The 20158-nt window shown below is 50.0% G+C and overlaps 1 protein-coding gene across 2 annotated transcripts in view; it reads left to right on the top strand.

The window, feature by feature from the left end:
- LOC123755967 (beta-1,3-glucosyltransferase) overlaps positions 1–20158 on the top strand; it is a 43726-nt gene that overhangs the window by 4265 nt on the left and 19303 nt on the right. For both annotated transcript variants that reach the window (XM_045738978.2, XM_069300258.1), the window contains exons 3-6: positions 3093–3149; positions 4204–4307; positions 12930–13003; positions 14458–14569. In XM_045738978.2, the coding sequence (XP_045594934.2) occupies positions 3093–3149; positions 4204–4307; positions 12930–13003; positions 14458–14569 (347 nt within the window). The remainder of the gene's footprint in view (positions 1–3092; positions 3150–4203; positions 4308–12929; positions 13004–14457; positions 14570–20158) is intronic.

The following is a 20158-nucleotide window of genomic DNA, read 5'->3' on the forward strand; positions in this document are numbered from 1 at the left end:
AACTCTTGAATATTCTCTTTCATAACCAGTGCTATAAATCCATACTGGCCTAAAACTTTCTTCTGACTATTACTAACTTAATTGTGTTATTTCTGGCCATATTTGCATATTGACTTTTGTGTTTTGATCATGGACTGTTCTCTCCCATTCTTGTCTTAAAGTAGACATAATTAGGACAATGAATGCCTAGAACATGTGTCTGATTGACTAGGTCTCTTCATGATATGGTCTTTGGAAAGCACCACTGCCTCTCATGAGGATCACAAGCAACTCTTCACTCACGTCAATTTTGCTTGCATTGTGTATCATGTTGTCTATGTCTGGCTCTAAGCACTGAACTGCTGCCTTCATTCCACTGCTCACAAGCTCAGGAGTTATGTCCCTCTGAGTGATCTCGTTCGGAGATTTCTTCTGGAGGGTTTTCAGACTTTGTCACCCTGGCAGTCTATGACTCCATCAGAAGCCTTTCACTGACATGTCTGGAATGAACTGTTCTTTTTGTCTCGAGCCGTCATCACATGGGGAACACACATTGGTCTCTCATGTTGGGGTAATCTCACAACAATGTTCAGAAAATATATAGTAGCAATGTAGATTGTGTGAAACAATGTAGATTGCTTTTCTCCCGAGGGACTCCATTCTTCTTTTGATCTTAAAAATTCACCATAGGTGCATTACCTCAAATGAGGAGGTGGGCAGGTTCTTTCTAGTTTCCTCCTTTGTGGTACTGGATTCCAATCATAGTGTGTCTTCTGGCTATTAAGGCTTTAGGCCTCACAATGGTATACATTGATTGGGTGTTCAATGTGTTACCATTCTGCCTCTCATTTTTGTCTGATTGGGATGAAACAGTAGTAGACAAGGCCTCTTTCCTCAGATATACAGTATGCAACCACTTTTGACAAGACGTAAGTAAATCTGTTTGCATCCTACTGTATACAGAACCACAAACGTTTGTAAATGATGCCCTGCAACTTGGTCGAACCAGTACTCACCTATTTGTGCTTGCGGGGGTTGAGCCTTGCCTCTTTGGTCTGCTTCTAAACTGTCAATCAACTAGTGTACAGATTCCCAAGCCTACTGGGTTCTATCATATCTACATTTGAAACTATGTATGGAGTCAGCCTCCACCACATCACTTCCTAGTGCATTCCATTTACTAACTACTCTGACACTGACAAAATTCTTTCTAATGTCTCTGTGGTTCATTTGGGTACTAAGTTTCCACCTGTGTTCCCTTGTTCATGTTCCACCCGTGCTGAAGAGTTTGTCTTTGTCCACCCTGTCAATTCCTCTGAGAATTTTGTAGGTGCTTATGTCTCCCCTTACTCTTCTATTTTCCAGGGACATGAGGTTTAGCTCCTTCAGCCTTTCCTCGTAACTCATACCTCTCAGTTCTTGGACAAGTCTGGTGGCATACCGCTGAATCTTGTCTAACTTTGTCTTGAGTTTAACTAGACATGGACTCCAGGCAGGAGCTGCATATTCCAGGATTGGTCTGACATAAGTGGTATACAGGGTCCTGAACGATTCCTTACACAAGTTTCTAAAGGCACTTTTTATATTGGCCAACCTAGCATATGCCACTGATGATATCCTTTTGATGTGGGCCTCTGGGGACAGGTTCGGTGTGATATCAACCCCCCAGATCTTTCTCTCTATTTGACTCTTGCAGGATTTCACCTCCCAGATGGTACCTTGTGTTCAGCCTTCTGCTCCCTTCACCTAATTTCATTACTTTACACTTCCCTGAGTTGAACTTTAGCAGCCATTTTCTAGACCATTCCTCCAGTTTGTCCAGGTCATCCTGTAGTCTCTGTCTATCTTCATCTGTCTTGATTCTTCTCATAATTTTTGCATCATCAGCAAACATTGAGAGGAATGAGTCTATACCCTCTGGAAGATCATTTACATATACTAGAAACAGAATGGGTCCAAGTGCAGAGCCCTGTGGGACTCCGCTAGTAACATCTCGCCACTCGGATGTCTCTCCCCTCACAGTTACTCGCTGTTTCCTGTTGCTTAGATACTCCCTTTTCCACTGGAGCACCTTACCTTTTACTCCTGCCTGTTGCTCCAACTTTTGTAACAGCCTTTTATGGGGTACTGTGTTAAAGGCTTTCTGACAATCCAAGAAAATGCAGTTTGCCCACCCTTCTCTTTCTTGCCTAATTTTTGTTGCTTGGTCATAGAATTCTATTAATCCTGTGAGGCACGATTTACCATCTGAACCCATGTTGATGGTGTGTCACAAAACTATTTCCCTCCAGATATTCTACGAGCCTTTTCCTCACGATCTTCTCCATCACCTTGCATGGTATACAAGTTAGGGAAACTGGCCTGTAGTTCAGTGTCTCTTGCCTGTCACCCTTTTTGTATATTGGGACTACATTAGCTGTCTTCCAACTTTCCGGTAGGTCTCCTGTTTCCAGTGACCTGTTATACACCATAGAGAGTGGCACACTTAGTGCCTCTGCACCTTCTTTTAGTATCCACAGTGAAATTCTGTCAGGCTCAACAGCCTTTGTCACATTCAGCTCCAACAGATTTCTTTTGACCTCATCGCTGGTGAGGTCAAATTGTAGGATATGCTTTATTGTAGTATTTAGTATTTAATAATTTAAATAATGTAGTATTTAAAATAATGTAGTACTGTATTTAATAATATATTGTAGGATATGTTTTATGAGTTTTATCCAGTCTGAATGATATTGCTTGTTTGGTCAAAACTGGAAATTTATTTTGTGAGCCATGTGATAGTATTTCCTATCCTGTCACTAATTCAGCTCCGGTATCTGACCTGCTCTCAAGGTGCCCCAGCCCTTCAACCTTCCCTGTGCACAAGTTGGGCTTTGCACAGATTCTTCATGACCACAACCCCAGTATAGATCTAGGGCTGCCTGTATAGTGTTTATGATTATCAGTAGCTTTGATCTTTGAAAAAATATGCATTATTACTGTATAAAATATTGTAATATTTCTTTAATTTTTTTTGCCATAAAATACATGGAAGTTGAGTTAATCTTATGTTTTGTAACATATCTTTTGCAATTTTTAAATTTTCATGTTATAATTGTAATTTTTTTTTTCAGCTATGTTAGGTGTATGGCTCATAGCTCAGGGAATAGGCTGCACAGAAGAGCAAAAAGGTAAATTGTGCCCCCTCAGGTATTTGTATACTAGAGAGAATTTACAAACATCAAATAAAAATTTGCTGGAGTTTAATTATAATAGACATAAGGAAATGAGCTGAATCCAGTTAGAAATGATGCACTATTAATATCAAAGTTAATATCTAAGTCCTTTTCCAATTATTAGTATTTACAATACTACAGATATTCTTTGTACTGAAATAGGTGACTAACTATGAGAACTTGACAATTAAATTAAATCAACATGTGATGGAAGCAGCAGTGATGTGGCTAATTAGAATACGTAGTCACCTGAAAGTTGATGACTACCTGCCTCCAGGTTTATCTGTTAGATTAAATGATTCCAGATTTTGTTCCCTGTAATTTTGACGAGTTTACGACAAGAATTTTTGACCCGGTCAACAAAGAGTTGGCAAGAAGTTGTGCAAGAAGGTCAAGAGTATAGATAGCCAGACACAGTGCTTAAATAGATACACTAACTCAGTGTTTAACAAATGTGAATGCTAGTCAGTGCAGTTGAGATTATAAGGCTCTTAATATGTAGGCTTATGGGCTAAAAGCCACATTAGCCTGGTTAATCAAGCAGTCACCAGGAAAAACTGGCAGGGCTAGACTCTGGACATGTTTCCGTATATTTGATGCCTTTTCATTGAGCAGTGAATAGGTACCTGAGAGTTAGTCAATTGTTGATGGTTGCATCCTGAGGAATGGCCATTTATCATCTTGAGGGCCATTTATCATCTACAAACTTAACAGGCTTTCTATGGTTTGGTTTGGTTCAATGAGGAATGATTAATCATGCAATGGAAACCTGTTCTAATGTTAATATTGACAGTTGTAAATAATGTTTTCATTAGTTTTGTTTGAATGCAATAGTTGGTCTAGATGAAAACTCTGGCAATAGCAAAGGAATTGATAACCATCAGTAAATCTTAAATTTTGGTTTAGCAATAAAAGGTGATATAAAACTAGCTTGGAAAAGTGATGTACTATTGCATAGCAATATGATCTAGAAAGTAATTTATGACCGTGTGTATTTATTTCCCGGCAGATAGTTATGTTTTTGTGATTCTGAACCAACAATCACCTGTACATTACGAAGCTGCTCAGCAGTTGGCCTCCCACATTATCTCCGAGTCTAAACAGATTGACCTGGTATGTTGTATGTTTCCTTTTGTTGTGCCTTGATTAACAATTAAATACAACTGGGATTGTTTTGGAAGTAATAAAAGAGGTAATGATAATGACTGTGTGAGAGGTAGAGAAAGAAAGTGGCAGCATTAATGAGTGTTTGAGAGGAGGAGAAAGAAAGTGGTGACAATAATGAGTGTGAATTACCTAAGTGTAATTGCCCTAGTGTAGTTCCAAGATAAGAGCTACGCTTGTTGTGTCCCATCTTCCCAGTACTCTTTGTCATGTGACACTTTCAAATTACTGATAGGCTTGGCGTCCATCACCTTCACACTAAACCTATTCCAACTATCTACTGTACCTTGGTTTGCAAAAGTGAACTTTCTAATGTTTTTTTCTGGGGGGAGCTTCTTCGGCTCCCCGGAGCTATCCAGGCTGATATGTATATCAGTAGACTTTGGCATCAGTCAATGTGAATGGAGTTCTAGGCCTACCGGGGACCACGAGCCAGAACCTGCCCCCCCCCCACCCCCTCAGAGAGGCACGAGGAGCAATGGCCTATAGAAATGCACATGGGATATGGAGCATTCTGTGTCTGCCATCGACTGGGTCAGACACCCAGAAAGGTAAGCACCTCAAAACAAACCCCTATTCTGGTTAAAACGACAAAAATAAACTAACGAGTGGACAGAACTCCCCAATTGAAAACGAGCAAACAAACATGATGTCACACGTGCTGCGCCGCATGTCTGCACAGCTCCCCCCTCCCCAAGAGGGGGAAGGGAGAGCCCCAGAACCACCCCGCCAGTGATCCATCCTCCAGTTCTCGGCTGATGTCATTGTGGCTCAGTCATGTGGCTCCAGCTCCAGATTCTCTGTGTTGTGCTGTGCCTTGTGTCCAGTACTGCTCTTACGGTGGCTTGCGAGCTGGGAGTATTATTCACAGGTATTCGGGCTGCATGCGCTTAGGGTTCCCTTCACTGAGTGCCCTGTAAGTACTGTTCATTGGGGTTGGGGTTATCTTCCACAAGTCACCTTGAGGTCTACCTCTGTTGGTCTTTTGCTGCTCGATGATTGACCACCTCGAGTGTGTTAGGGGGTTTCCTCCCTTCTTTATCATGGGGTAAGTGGTAGTTTCTAGGGGGAGGCCCCTACGGCTCCCCGCAGCTATCCATGACTGATATGGATACCCTAACTATTTTGCATCAGTCGATGTGGATGGAGTTCTAGGCCTACCGGGGACCACGAGCCAAAACCTGGCCCCCTCACAGAGGCATGAGGAGTAATGGCCCATAGAAATGCACGTGTGATTTGGAGCATTCTATACAGTATCTGCCATCCACCGGGACAGGCACCCAGAAAGGTAAGCGCCACAAAACAAACCCCTATTCTGGCTAACAACGAAAAATCATCAAACGAGTGGACAGAACTCCCCAAAGAAAAACGAGCAAACAAGCATGATGTCACACGAGCTGCGCTACATGTCTGTGCAGCTTCCCCCTCCCCGGGAGGGGGAAGGGGGAGCCCCAGACCCTCGCGCCGGTGATCTCCACTTCAGTTCCTCGGCTGACGGGATCGTGCACAGTCGTGTGGCTCCAGCTCCAATTTTCTCTCAGTGCTGTTCATTGTTTTCAGTGCTGTTAATTGTTTTCAGTAATTACCTAAGTGTAGTTACAGGATGAGAGCTACCTGCTTGATACCTGCTTGATGGGGTTCAGGGAGTTCTTCTACTCCCCAAGCCCGGCCCGAGGCCAGGCTCGACTTGTGAGAGTTTGGTCCACCAGGCTGTTGCTTGGAGCGGCCTGCACGCCCACATACCACCACAGAACAGCTGATCCAGAACTTCTCTTAGAAAACAGTCCAGTTTTCTCTTGAAGATGTCCACGGTTGTTCCGGCAATATTTCTTATAGTCGCTGGGAGGATGTTGAACAACCGCGGACCTCTAATGTTTATACAGTGCTCTCTGATTGTGCCTATGGCACCTCTGCTCTTCACTGGTTCAATCTTGCATTTTCTTCCATATTGTTCACTCCAGTACGTTGTTATTTTACTGTGTAGATTTGGGACCTGACCCTCCAGTATTTTGCATGTGTATATTATTTGGTATCTCTCTCGTTTGAGCTACACTCATGGTGTCTCATCTTCCCAGCACTCTTTGTCATATAACGCTTTGAAACTACTGACGGTCTTGGCCTCCAACACCTTCTCACCTAACTTGTTCCAACCGTCTACCACTCAGTTTGCGAAAGTGAATTTTGCTGCTCTTACGATGCTCGTGTGAGCTGGGAGTAATATTCTCAGGTACTCGGGGCTGCATGTGCTTAGGGTCTCCTTCCATGAGTGCTGTGTAAGTACCGCCCTTGGGGGCTTGGGATTCCCTTCCACAAGTCGCCTTGGGTCTACCTCTGTTGGCCTTTCGCTGCATGGCGTTTGGCCGCCCCGAGTGTGTGGGGGTTTTCCTCCCCTGTTTTGCCTTGGGGTAAATGGTAGTTATTGCATTGGTGAGGTGCGGGGTACCGCGTAGCTAGTTTACACCTATAACAACGGCTGGCTCTGTTCCTTCTGGGTACATTGACCTCTTGCGTGGTTTTTCTTTTATTTTTATTTTTACCTGGTGGGGGGGTCTGCCTTGTGTTCTCCCACCCTCCTTATATTAGGGTCGTTTTGTGTGGTGGCACCCCATGCTTCGCCCTCGTGAGTGGACACGTCCTGTGGGTTCAGCTTTTAGCAGTTTGCTTGATAGTTTGGGGCGCCTGTTAACAGTACCCTGCCTGTGATAACCCTTAGCAGACCCAGTCTAGGGGCCCTGGAAAACCCCACAGGAGCTCTCGGGTCCGATGGAGGAGACCTTTGCGTGTCCTCTCGCTTTGTGTGAGTTTGAGTGTTGCTTTGTCCTCTTGTCTCAGGGCGACACTCATTGTTTATGCCTCCGTCATGCTGCCTGTTGGGTCGGTGACACATTCGACCCTGAGTCCTACGAGCTATGTTACTTGTTTGTGACTCAATTCACCCAGATTGATGATGATTTTCTTCGGGTGCAGGCAGCACGCGCGTTGCAGGATAGGTTTAGGTTATTGCAACGCGCTCAGGTTGTCGCTTCCCCGGATGTCTCAAGGCTGCCCCGCTTTGCCTATAGGGGCTCTTAACTTAGGGGTGTTGGTCGCTTCAGCCTTGGTTCCATCCATGCCCCCTCATTCTTCCCCTTCAGTGGTTCATTCGGTCCCCCCGCTTCCAGCTCCTAAGTGTCTGAGGGCTTCGGGGTTGGGGCAGGGATTAGAGATTACTGAGATTCGGGCAGTTTTGGGGGTTGACCCGTCAGGGGTAGCTGTGGAGGCATTCGAGTCTTCCTCCTGCCGTTGCTCCGGGGTCTGACCAGTGGGCCCCTTCCCTTCCGGCTCTTTCGGCTGTCCTGGCTTTTTCTTGTGATGCTGGGGCTTTGGGAGGATGACTCGGCCCCGGGGCCTGGAGTAGTGGTTCCCATAGTTGGGGAGAAGCAGACTTGGGGGGCCTTGGGCTCCGTTGGACCCCACCTGGATTTTCCGTCCTTCTGAGCGAAGCTTACTGTTGCAAGGAGTGGGGCTTTCTTTTCCCCCTTCTGCATATGATTTGGACTTGGGTTTTGTTCCTCCCCGGGTTCGATTCCAAGTTCCTGTGGATTCTTTGGTTCCGTCTTTCCGGAGGTTTTCGGCTTCCCGCATCTCGCCGCCTGAGGTGCGATCAGCCATTGCAACTTACCTCCTGCGTGACCCGGAGTATGCCTCAATAATGGATCCTTCTTCGTTCATGTTTAGATCATTGTGTTCTTACTGGGTACGTTATGAGGTTCCGGGGTCGTCCTGGCTTGCAGGATGCCCCTTGTTTTCGTTGTATGCTTGGGACTCCTTTCTGTCGGACCCGCACTTTTTGAGTGGCGCGAAGCGTTGATGGTGGTCCAGTTTTACCTGGGGGCAATTTTACATATCTTAACGAGTGCCTTTTTACTCCTGCCCTTTTGCGGGATATTGGTGCGGTTCAGCTTGATGTGCAGGTTCCTTCCTTGTCGGCTGCGCTTGTGGCTAAGGACTTACACGCTCGTGGCTTTTTGGCTTCGGTCCTGCGTTTATTTTCCCTCCTGGAACTGTCTTCGGATTGGCTTGCGGAGGATGTAGAGGTGCTTTGGGCCATTCCTGGGTCTGGCGCCTTAGTCTCGGCTGCTCGTGCTTCATCTGGTCTTTTGAAGCTGTTTGCTCTGATCCTGCGAGAGGCGTTGCTGCGTTTTTTGCTGTGCGTTTTGCATGTCGACAGGCTGTACTCGCTTCCTCCTTGGAATCTGCTTGGGCCCTGGTTCTTAGGTTGTCTTCTCCTTTTTGTCTTCTACTTTTAGAGGCCTCTGCGGTTGAGCGTTATATTCAGGCGGCTTCTTCCACTTGCTGCCCTATGTCTGAATCGACGGTGCTCCAGGAAACCGGGGGGGTTCCTTCCCGGCAGGGTCGTGCCAGGGTTTGCGGTTCCGTTCATCGAGGTCAGCCACAGGTGTCGGCTTCGGTGCCGGTGCTGTCTGTGGTCCTCCCTGAGCCTAGTCGACACGGTGTTTGCTCTGCGCGAGGTCGGGTTCTCGTAGGGGACAGCGGCCCTTTCGTGGTTTGCCCCATTGACAGGGCGGTGGGGGGAAGGCTTGCTCTGTTTGCTCGCACCTAGTCTCATGATTTGTTGGCTTTTCGGATCATTTCTCTCGGCCTGCGGTGGCGTTGGGTGGCTCCTCCTCCTCCTTTGGGGGGGATTCAGATCTGATGGGGCAGGCATCCTCTCCTGCGCTCTGTCGGGTCATCTTGGAGTGGGTGTGGTTGGGCGTAGTTGAAACGATGACGTCTCTCAGGTGGGTTTCCCGCCTGTTCCCAGTTCCACAACGGGACTGTGTGGACCTGCGGTTCATTCTGGCCTTGTCCTGTCTGAACCCTTGGGTTTCTTGCCCCTTGTTTCGGATGACCACTCTATCCCAGGTCCGGCTTCTGTTGGAGCTGGGCGCTTGGATGGTGTCCCTTTACCTCAAGGACGCATATTGGAATGTCCCTATTCATCTGGGGTTCCAGAACTAGCTCGGTTTTATTGTGGAGCGTCAGAGTTACCGCCTTCGTTGTCTCCCATTTGGGTTGAACATGGCACCTTGCGTGCTCACACGCCTTACCCAAAGTCGTGGTGGCCTGTCTGTGTCTGTTAGGTGTTAGGATGTTCGCTTACCTCAACAACTGGCTGATTGTTGAGATAAAAACTTACTTCAACAGTTTTAGAAGTTTGTTTGATAGACTTGGGCCCCAGTTAGCAGTACGTTGCATGGGCTTACCCTTAGCGATACCAGTCTTAGGGCCCTGGGAAGCCCCACAGGGGCGCATGGGGTATAATCAATATGACTCCTGGGTCCCCTCTCGTCTTGTGCGAGTTTGAGAGTTGCTCTGTCCCCTTGTCTCAGGGTGACAGAGCTTGCTCATTGTTTTAGCCGCCATCATGCTGCCCGTTGAGTCATTGACACCTTCAACCCAGGGTCCTGCGAGCATTGATGCTTGTTTGTGACTCAATTCACCCAATCCACTGATGATATTATTTGGCTGCAGGTGGCTCAGGCGTTGCATGCTATCTTGAGGTTATCTTGAGATGATTTCGGGGCTTTTTTTTTTTTTAGTATCCCCGCGGCCCGGTCCTCGACCAGATCTTCAACCCCAGGAAGCAGCCCGTGACAGCTGACTAACACCCAGGTACCTATTTTACTGCTAGGTAACAGGGGCATAGGGTGAAAGAAACTCTGCCCATTGTTTCTCGCCGGTGCCTGGGATCGAACCCAGGACCATAGGATCACAAGCCAGTGTACTGTCCGCTCGGCCGACCGGCTCCCCGGCTAGGTATAGGTTGCTGCAATGTGCTAGGTTGGTTGCTTCCTCGGATGCCCCAAGGCTGCCCCGCTTTGCTTATAGCGACCCGGACTTGGGGGTGTTGGTCGCTTCGGCCTTAGTTCAGTCTGCACCCCCTCGTTCTTCCTCTGCTGTGGTTCATTCTGCCCCCCCCCTCCCTTGCTTCTGGCTTCAAAGCATCTGAGGGTTTCGGAGTCGGAGCAGGGTTTGGAGGTTTCTGAGACTCGGGCAGTTTTGGGGGTTACCCCTTCCGGGGTAGCAACGGAGGCATTCGAGTTCATTCCTCTAGCCGTAACATCAGGGTCTGACCAGTGGGCTCCTTCTCTTTCTGCTTTTTCTGGCTGGCCCGGCTTTTTCTTGTGAGGCAGGGGCTTTGAAGGATGATTTCTCCCTGGGGCCTGATGTGTTGGTTCCCAGGGTTGGGGAGGAGCTGACTTGGGGCCTTGGGCCCCGCTGGATCCCGCCTGGGTTTTCCAACCCTCAGAGCGAGGCTTTCTGTTACAAGGAGTTTGGTTTTCTTCCCCCCTTCCCCTCTGTGTACAAGTTGGATTTGGGTTTAGCGCCTCCCTGTGGGTCCTTCGGTACCGTCCTTCCGGAGGTTTTTGGCTTCCTGCATCTTGCCTACTGAGGTGTGGGCTGCCATTGCATATTCCGGGTCCTGCGCGACCCGGAATATGCCTCTATACTGGATCCGTCTTCCTTCAGGTTTGGATCTTCGTCTGCATACGAAGATCCAGAGCCTCGTTATGAGGCTCTGGAGTTGTCCTGGCTTACGGACTGCCTGTTGTTGTTGTATGCTTGGAGTGCTTTCTGTCATACCCGCATGCTTTAGTGGTGCGAGGCGTTGATGGTGGAGGGGGGCGACATTGAGCACCTTAATGCGTGCTTGTTTGCTCCTGTCCTTCTGCGGGAAGTGGGCACGGTTCAGCTTCATGTGTAGGTTAGCTCCTTGCACATGAAGCTGAAGCGCGCACGTGCGCTCGTAGCTTGTTGACTTTGGTCTTGCGTTTCTTTTCCTTCCTGGAGCTATCTTCGGATTGGCTTGCGGAGGATGTGGAAGCACTTGGGGGCATTCCTGGGTCTAGTGCCTTGGTCTGAGCTGCTCATTCATCGTCTGTGCTGCTGAAGCGGTTTGCACCCGTCCTGCGGGATACAGTGTCTTGGTTTTTCGCTGCATGTCTCGCATGTCAGCAGGTTGTGCTCACTTCCTCCTTGGAATCTGCTTGGGTCCTGGCTCTTAGGTTTTCTTTGCCTTTTTGTCCCTTGCTGTTTGCGGACTCTGTGGTTGAGCATTATCTGCAGGCGGCTTTTTCCAGCTGTCGTCTGACGTCCAACTTGTTGGTTTTCCAGGGGTCTTAGGGGGTTTCCTTCCGGAGGGGTCGTGCCAGAGCTCAGGGTTCTGCCCGTTGGGGTAGGCCACAGGTGCCAGTTTTGGAGCTGGCGCCACCTTCGGAACCGTTTGCGTCTGGTCAGCACAGTGATCGCTCTGTGTGCAGGTCGGGTTCTCGTAAGGGGCGTCGGCCCTTTTGCGGTTCGTCCCATTGATGGGGCAATGGGAGGGAGGCTTTCTCTGTTCGCTCACATATGGTCTCACGATTTGTGGGCTTTTTGGATCGTTTCCCAAGGCCTGCGGTGACGTCGGGTGGCCCCTCCTCCTTCGGGGGGTTCGGGGCTAATGGTACAGAAAACGAAGTTGTGCAGCACCCTGTGCCCCTACAAGTGCAAACTGCCATTTACCTGCAGGTAACAAGGGAGAATAGAACACCCAAGAGCCCAACGGGCGGCTGAAAAACCGAACAATAGAACGGACCAGCAGAGGTAGGTCCCGAGTAGCCTGCGGAAGGTGTCCCCAAGCTCCCAAAGGGCAGTACTTACAGGGCACCTAGATAAGACAGCCCTAGGCGCATGCAGCCCAAGTACTGAAGATAACTCCTGGCTCTCGCACCCTTGGAAAAACAAACACCACACATGAAGCACAGTGCTGTAAAGACACTGGACCAAGAGCACACGACCTCTGCCTATAGCATCAGCCTCAAGAACTGAGGTGTGGGGTAGCCGGCGAGAAGGGTCTGGGGCTCCCCCTTCCTCCTCCCGGGAAGGGGGGAACTGCGCAGACAGTGGCGCGGCGATGTGTGACGTCATACTAGTTTGCTCTTTATCTGTTGGGGAGTTTTATCCACTAGTTCGGCTTTTAGTAGCAATTTTAACCAGAATAGGGGTTTGTTTTGGGGCACTTACCTTTCTGGGTGCCTGATCCGGTCGATGGCAGACATAGAAAGCTTCCAACTACACGGAGGTTTCTGTAGGCCATTGCTCCCCTTGCCTCTCTGAGGGGGCCCTATTCTGGCCGTGGTCCCCGGTAGGCCTAAGAACTCCATACACATGACTAGTGCCAAAGTCTGATATTAGCATATCAACCTGGGATAGCTCCGGGCAGCCTCCGGAACTCACCCAGAAAATGGCATTTCATTACATTCAACGCTGGTTTTTGGAAGTATTGGAACGGATTGGTGTCAGGGATGATGTATGGGGAGTTTGTTCCACTATTTGGCTCTGGAATAGAAAAATGGGACAGTGTGTCATTTAATTTTTGGCTTACAGTATATTACTAAATCCATTTAATACATCACACACTACAGAGACCTGTAGATCTGTTTTCTATTACAACAATAGCTGTATGGCATAATTAACGTAAGTGTACCCATTTATATTCAAAATGTTCTTCCTGACTGTATGGTAACTGCACATATTAATTTATTGCAGTCCTGTGTGGTACACATAGCATCAGAGGAGTGGCCTGACCTTGCTGTATGGACATACTTCCCACTGTTGGAGAGGTCAGTTCTGCTCCTGCTCTAGTCTTGAGTACATTGCCAAAATATTTGCATCTCTTACTTCTCTTTTTATTACATTTCATCCAGTGTGGGATCTAGGAATATAAGGAAGCGCTTCCTCAGCCTGCATAGTGAGGAAATAGAATAAACTATATGGGTGAACTTCAAACATAATTTTAAGAGTAAAGTAGATATCATAAGAGGAATATTGGTCACCTAACAACTGAAAGAGCAGGACCCTGACCTGTTTAACCTAAGACCTATTTAAACTTGACTTTTAAACATTGAGGGAAGTACAGACCCCATAGCATATAATTTTAACTCCTCCACTGCATGACACAATGGGAATTGGTCTCAGTAAATGTCAGTAAACTGCATGACACAATCAGGGACATTTTAAGGTACCACATAAGATTTCAAAGTCCCACCATGTAAATTGGGCAATCAAATGCTGCTCAAAGGCAATAGTAAACAGCTGCCATATTGAAAAAAAATCTGAGTAGGGTGATTTGGCAGGAAGGCCACAGTTTGTATCCAGGAACCGTGGCAGATGCACAACCCTCCACTGCCCAGTGCTGCACTAGTGCTCCACAAATTCATTTATGGTTGAAGAAATTCAGAAGAAGCTAATGGAAACAGATAAGGAAAGTGACTTTGATGATTCATATAAGGATAAAGATTATGCATAGGGCTCAGAACAAAGTGATACAATGATGTCAACGCCGATGTGTCTGCCCTGAGGCCTGCACCATCACCACTTACGCCGGGGGGCCCCACTCTACTTACACCTCAAGACAGACCATGTGGGTCTGTCTCGGTGGCCTAGGGAACAGCATGGCCTAGGCAACTTGCTATTCCCCTAGGCCATGAACATGTGGAAGATGACTCACCTGCTTTTGAAGTGCGAAGAAAGACCCATTCGTTGTGTCTCTACGGTTTCGGTCAGCATTGTCCTGTACCTCTTGTCATGGTTGTTTCTCAATCAGCATCTCATGCCTAATACTCTGTTTTATGTGAACTCTTCAGTTGTCTGTAAAGCTTAGCCGACTTTGTGGATGCTTTTCCAGTGGGAAGGCGAATTGTCACTCGCTCCCTGCACCTGTGAGGGGCCAGGATCTGACTCTGGGCCCCAGTAGGCCAAACACAACTTCTGCAAGTGATGTGATCTTTTAGTATGGAGCAATCTCAACAAAATAGCATCACAGAGCCACCAGGGCTTCATAAGAAAGAGGAGTTTCATTAGATTCAACACTGGATTTTTGTATATCAGAGAATGCATTATATTTTTTCCCATAAGGTACTGATCTTTTAACATTATTTAACATGGTTCAGTATGTCACAGTATGAAAGAATGTATCCTATTACACATTACATGCATCATATTGTACACTAAAATTAATGCAGTGTGTAAGAACATTATGATTCTGTGAGGTATTGATGACAATTTCTGTTGACAGCCTGAGTAAACAGCATGGGCATAACAGCTCATGGGTGGTGCTGCTTGAAGAATGGGCCATAGTCAGGTTAGAGAAGCTTGTTGGCATCCTTCAGGATTATCCTTCTGCCCAGGTAAGGGCAACCTTGAATGCATTCATCGGGATTTACCTACCAAGGTAAGTGGAGAACCTACAGGCATCCTCCAGGATGATTCCTCCACCTAGGTATGTACAGGGCTTGTAGGCATCCTCCAGGATGATTCCTCCACCTAGGTATGTACAGGGCTTGTAGGCATCCTCCAGGATGATTCCTCCACCTAGGTATGTACAGGACTTGTAGGCATCCTCCAGGATGATTCCTCCACCTAGGTATGTACAGGACTTGTAGGCATCCTCCAGGATGATTCCTCCACCTAGGTATGTACAGGACTTGTAGGCATCCTCCAGGATGATTCCTCCACCTAGGTATGTACAGGGCTTGTAGGCATCCTCCAGGATGATTCCTCCACCTAGGTATGTACAGGACTTGTAGGCATCCTCCAGGATGATTCCTCCACCTAGGTATGTACAGGGCTTGTAGGCATCCTCCAGGATGATTCCTCCACCTAGGTATGTACAGGGCTTGTAGACATCTTGAGGTCATCTATGATGATTTTGGGGCTTAGCGTCCCCTTGGCTCGACCAGGCCTTCTTTTTGTTACACCCCCCCCCCCCCCCAGGAAGCAGCCTGTAGCAGCTATCTAACTCTCAACTCCCAGGTACCTATTTACTACTAGGTAACAGAGGCATAAGGGTGAAAGAAACTCTGCTCATTTGTTTCCGCCTCCACCAAGGATCGAACCTAGAACATCAGGACTATGAATCCGAAGCGCTGTCCACTCAGCTGTCATGCCCGTCAGCTGCATTGCCAGGGAGCCTCCAGGGCTAACCAAGAAAATGGCATTTCATTACATTCAACGCTGGTTTTCTGAGGGGAGCCCCTACAGCTCCTTGGAGCTTATCGGGCTAATGTATTTTATATTAGACTGGGACATTTGCTATAGAGTTTGGACCTACCAGGGACCACGAGCCAGAACCCCTTCAGAGGTTTCAGGGAGTAATGGCCCAGGAAAACCCCCCTGTGGTTGGGGGGTTTTCCTTATTTGCCATCAACCGGGGTTAGGCACACAGAAAGGTAGGCATAACAAAACAAACCCCACATGGTAAGAAACTAACAACAAAAAATTGAACAGAGAGGTAGAACTCTCTTCAATCCCAAGGAAACAAGCAAACGTAACACACTACTGCCGGACCGCTCGTCTGCACAGCCCTCCCCTTCTCAAGAGGGGGAGGGGGTGCCCAGGACCTCATTGCGCCGGCTGCATAGCACTCCAATTTGTAAGCTAATGTCAACCCGGACAGATGCTTCTCTGGCCTCAGTTTCCTAGACGGTGTTTGTCTCCGTGGCGCTCACTGCCGTGTTATTGTGTTATGTGGTGGCCAGGTGTTCCTCATCAGTACCGGGGCTGCATGCGCATAGGGGCTTCCTTCCCTAAGCGCCCTGTGAGTACTGCCACGTGTCAGGGTTATCTTCCCTGGGGCGTTCAGGACCCATTCCTGTAGGGGTTCTTGCTGCTCGGCATTTGCCTCGCTCTTGGGACCAGCTGGGGCTTGGGGCTCTTGTTTGGCCTTGGGTAGGGACTGGTATCGTGCTGGTTGGGGCGTCAAAGTGTTGCACGACCTGCTACCTATGCGGCGATCAGTTCCTGTTGCCTCTGGGGACGGTGTACTTTTGCGGGGTTTTTCTTTTCGTTTTATTTTCATTTGCCTGGTGGGGGTCCTGCCTAATGTGGCTATAGTTCCACTGGTAGTGTTTGGTGGCCCTCTGATAGGCCCCCATGATTGTGCACGTCGCAGGGGTTTTCAGTGTTAGTATGTACCCCTTGTTAGATTTGGGTATTAACCGGTTAGCAATACCTTGCCCGGACTTCCTGTAGTTGCTACCCTACGGGCCCTGGAAAACCCTGTCGGGGCTCGATGGACCAGTGGATGTGTCTTCCGGGTTCCAACCCATCTTGTGTGGGCTCGTTGGTTGCTGTGCCCTTGTCTAAGGGTGACAATTGCCTCTTCTGCCTCTGTCATGCTGCCTGTTGGGTCACTGACACCTTGACCCAGAGTCTTGCGAGTTGTGTTCTCTGCTTGTTCTCCTAGCAGAGGACACTCTTCTGATGTCCTTACTATTCAGAGTACAGGCAGCATCCACGTTGCATGCTCGGTTTAGGTTGCTGCAATGTGCTAGGTTGGTTTCCCACCAGGATGCCCCGGGGTCGCCCTGTTTTCATTAGGTGTTGTTCACCCCTTTTCCCTCCCTGTTCTCGGCTCCTGACCATCTGCAGGTTTTGGGGTCAGGGCAGGGTTTAGTTGGTGCCGATACTCAGGCGGCTTCTGGGGCTGCCCCGTTTGGGTTGGGGACGGAGGTTTTCGAGCCTGTTCCTCTTGCTGAGGCTTCTGGGTCTTACCAGCGGCCCTTTCTTTGCTGCCTTTTCCCTGAACTCTTCCTTATCTTTAAGGCCAGAGGGCATAGAGGACGGCTAAGGCCAGAGGGCATAGAGGACGGCTCTGCTCCAGGGCCTCTGTTGCGGGTTCCAGTGCTGCCCGCTAGCAGTTCTGGGACTCTTTGCCCCTGCCTGGGTTTTCTGCTTTATGGGCGGGGTTTTTCGTCCCTCTCGTCTGCTTACTTCCCATATTTGCTGGCGTGTTTTCAGCTCTCTTGCGTCGGTCGCGGCTCCTTTGTTCTGGTGGCCATTTTCTTTATGCGGGTCTGCTTCCCCACCTGGTCACCACGGGGGGGGGGGGGGGGGGGCAGCTTGTTTACCAGTGCCTGGGTGTGCGACTTCGTGTTTTGGGGGTGTTTTTCACCTTCAGCCCAACCACTTGGGCTGGACGGTAGAGCGACGGTCTCGCTTCATGCAGGTCGGCGTTCAATCTCCGACCGTTCAAGTGGTTGGGCACCATTCCTTTACCCTGTCCCATCCCAAATCCGTATCCTGACGCCTTCCCAGTGCTATATAGTCGTAATGGATTGGCACTTTCCCCTGATAGTTCCCTTCCCTTCACCTCTTTCAGGTTTTTTCTGGGGGGAGCCCCGTCGGCTCCCCGGAGCTATCCCAGGCTGATATGCTAATGTCAGACTTTGGCATCAGTCATGTGTATGGAGTTCTTAGGCCTACCGGGGACCACGGCCAGAACCGGGCCCCCTCAGAGAGGCAAGGGGAGCAATGGCCTATAGAAGCCCCCGTGTAGTTGGAAGCATTCTATGTCTGCCATCGACCGGAACAGGCATCCAGAAAGGTAAGCGCCCCAAAACAAACCCCTATTCTGGTTAAAATTGCTACCTAATACCGAACTAGTGGATAGAACTCCCCAACCGAAAACAAGCAAATTAGTGTGACGTCACACACTGCCGCGCCGCTGTCTGCGCAGCTCCCCCCTCCCCGGGAGGGGGAAGGGGGAGCCCCAGACCCCCCGCACCGGCTACCCACACCTCAGTTCTTGAGGCTGATGCTATTGGCGATGGTCGTGTGCTCTGGCTCCGGTGTCGCTACTGCACTGTGCTTTGAGTGTGGTGTTAGTTTTGTGGGTGCGAGAGCCAGGAGTTATCTTCAGTACTCGGGCTGCATGCGCCTAGGGCTGCCTTCCCTAGGTGCCCTGTAAGTACTGCCCTTGGGGCTTGGGGCCACCTTCCACAGGCTCCTCGGGGTCTGCCTCTGCTGGTCCGTTTTACCTTTCGGTTTTTCGGCCGCCTGTTGGGCTCTTGGGTGTTCTGTTCTCCCTTGTTACCGGCAGGTAAGAGGCAGTTTGCACTGGTAGGGGCGCAGGGTGCTGCTCAGCTTGTACTTCCCGACATCGCGGCCGGCTCTGTTCCTTGGGGTTCGCTGTCCTCTTGCGGGGTTTTGTTTTTCTTTTTGTTTTTGCCTGGTGGGGGGTTCTGTCATTTTATTCAGTTTGTTTTTGCCCTTCCACTGTTCTCCTCGGTGGCGCCCCCTGCTAGGTCCCCGTGAGTGTACACGTCCCTGGGGTTCAGCTTTAGAAGTTTGCTTGGTAGTTTTGGGCGCCGGTTTGCAGCACCCTGCCTGGGACTACCTGAGCGCGAGTCCTCTTAAAGTAAACGCTCAGGACCCTGGGAATCCCCTAGGGGGCGCGTGGGTCCGATGGATGTGACCCCGGAGTCCCCACTCGCTGTGTGCGAGTTTGAGGGTTGCTCGGTCCCCTTGTCTCAGGGTGACCCTCATTGTTTTTGCCTCTGCCACGCTGCCTGTTGGGTCGGTGATACTTTCGACCCTGAGTCCTGTGAGTGTTGCTGCTTGCTTGTGACTCAATTTACCCAATCCTCTGATGATTCTATTCGGGTACAGGCGGCACGTGCGTTGCAGTCTAGGTTTCGTCTGTTGCAACGCGCTCGGTTGGTTGCTTCCCCGGATGCCCCGGGGCTGCCCCGCTTTGCTTTTCGAGACCCGGACTTGGGGGTGGGGGTCGCTTCGATCCTGGTTCAGTCCGCACCTCCTCGTCCTTCCCCTTCTGTTCGTTCTGGTCCCCCGCCCCTGCTTCCGGCCCCGAAGCGTCTGAGGGTTTCGGGGTCGGAGCAGGGGTTACTTGATCTCGAGACTCGGGCAGCTTCGGGGGTTGCCCCTTCCGGGGGGGCGGCAGAGGCATTCTAGTCTTGTCTCCCGGCCGAAGCTTCAGGGTCTGACCAGTGGGCCCCCCTTCCTCCAGCTTTTCCGGCTGCTCCGTCCTTGTCTTGTGGGGTCGGGGCTTGGGGAGAGGACTCGGCCTCGGGTCCTGTGGTGACGGACCTCGAGGCTGGGGAGGGGCTGACTTGGGGGCCTTGGGCCCCGCTGGACCCCGCCTGGGTTTTTCTTCCCACTGAGCGGGGCTTATTGTTACAAGGAGTGGGGTTTTCTTCCCCCCCCTCTGCGTACGAGTTGGATTTGGTGTCGGCCCCTCCCCGGGTACGGTTCCGTGTTCCCCCGGGTACGTCGGTTCCGTCCTTCCGGAGGTTTTCGGCTTATCGCATCCAACCTGGTGTGGTGCGAGCGGCCTTTGCAGCTTACCTCCTGCGTGACCCGGATTATGCCTCGGAAATGGATCCGTCCTCGTTCAGGTTTGGGACTTCGTTCCCTTTCTGGCTCTGTTACGAGGTTCCGGAGTCATCCTGGCTAGCAGACTGCCCCTTGTTTGGTCTGGATTCCTGGCATTCCTTCTGTCGTTCCCGCACGCTGGAGTGGCGGGAAGCTTCCACGGTGCTTCAGGTTTTCCTGGGGGGTGAACTTGAGTACCTGAATGAGTGCTTGTTTGCCCCTGCCCTTCCCCGCGATGTGGGCGTTATTCAGCTCCATGTGCAGGTTCCCTCCCTTTCGGCGGCGCTCGTGGCGGAGGACTTGCGCGCTCGGGGCCTTTTGTGTTCGGCCTTGCGGTTCTTTTCCCTCCTGGAGCTGTCTTCGGATTGGCTCGTGGAGGATGTGGGGACGCTTGGGTCCGTCCCGGGGTCCGGCACCTTGTCCTCGGCTGCGCGTGCGTCGGCTGCCTCGTTGAAGCTGTTCACGCCGATTTTGCGGGATGCGGTTTCCCTGTTCTATGCTTCCCGTCTCGCGTGTCGGCAGGCGGTGCTGGGTTCCTCCATGGGATCTGCTTGGGCTCTGGCTCTTAGGCGTTCTTCACCTTTTTGTCCTCTCCTGTTTGGGGA

The sequence above is a fragment of the Procambarus clarkii genome, chromosome 43 (assembly GCF_040958095.1).
Source record: "Procambarus clarkii isolate CNS0578487 chromosome 43, FALCON_Pclarkii_2.0, whole genome shotgun sequence".
In the NCBI taxonomy this organism is placed as follows: Eukaryota; Metazoa; Arthropoda; class Malacostraca; order Decapoda; family Cambaridae; genus Procambarus; species Procambarus clarkii.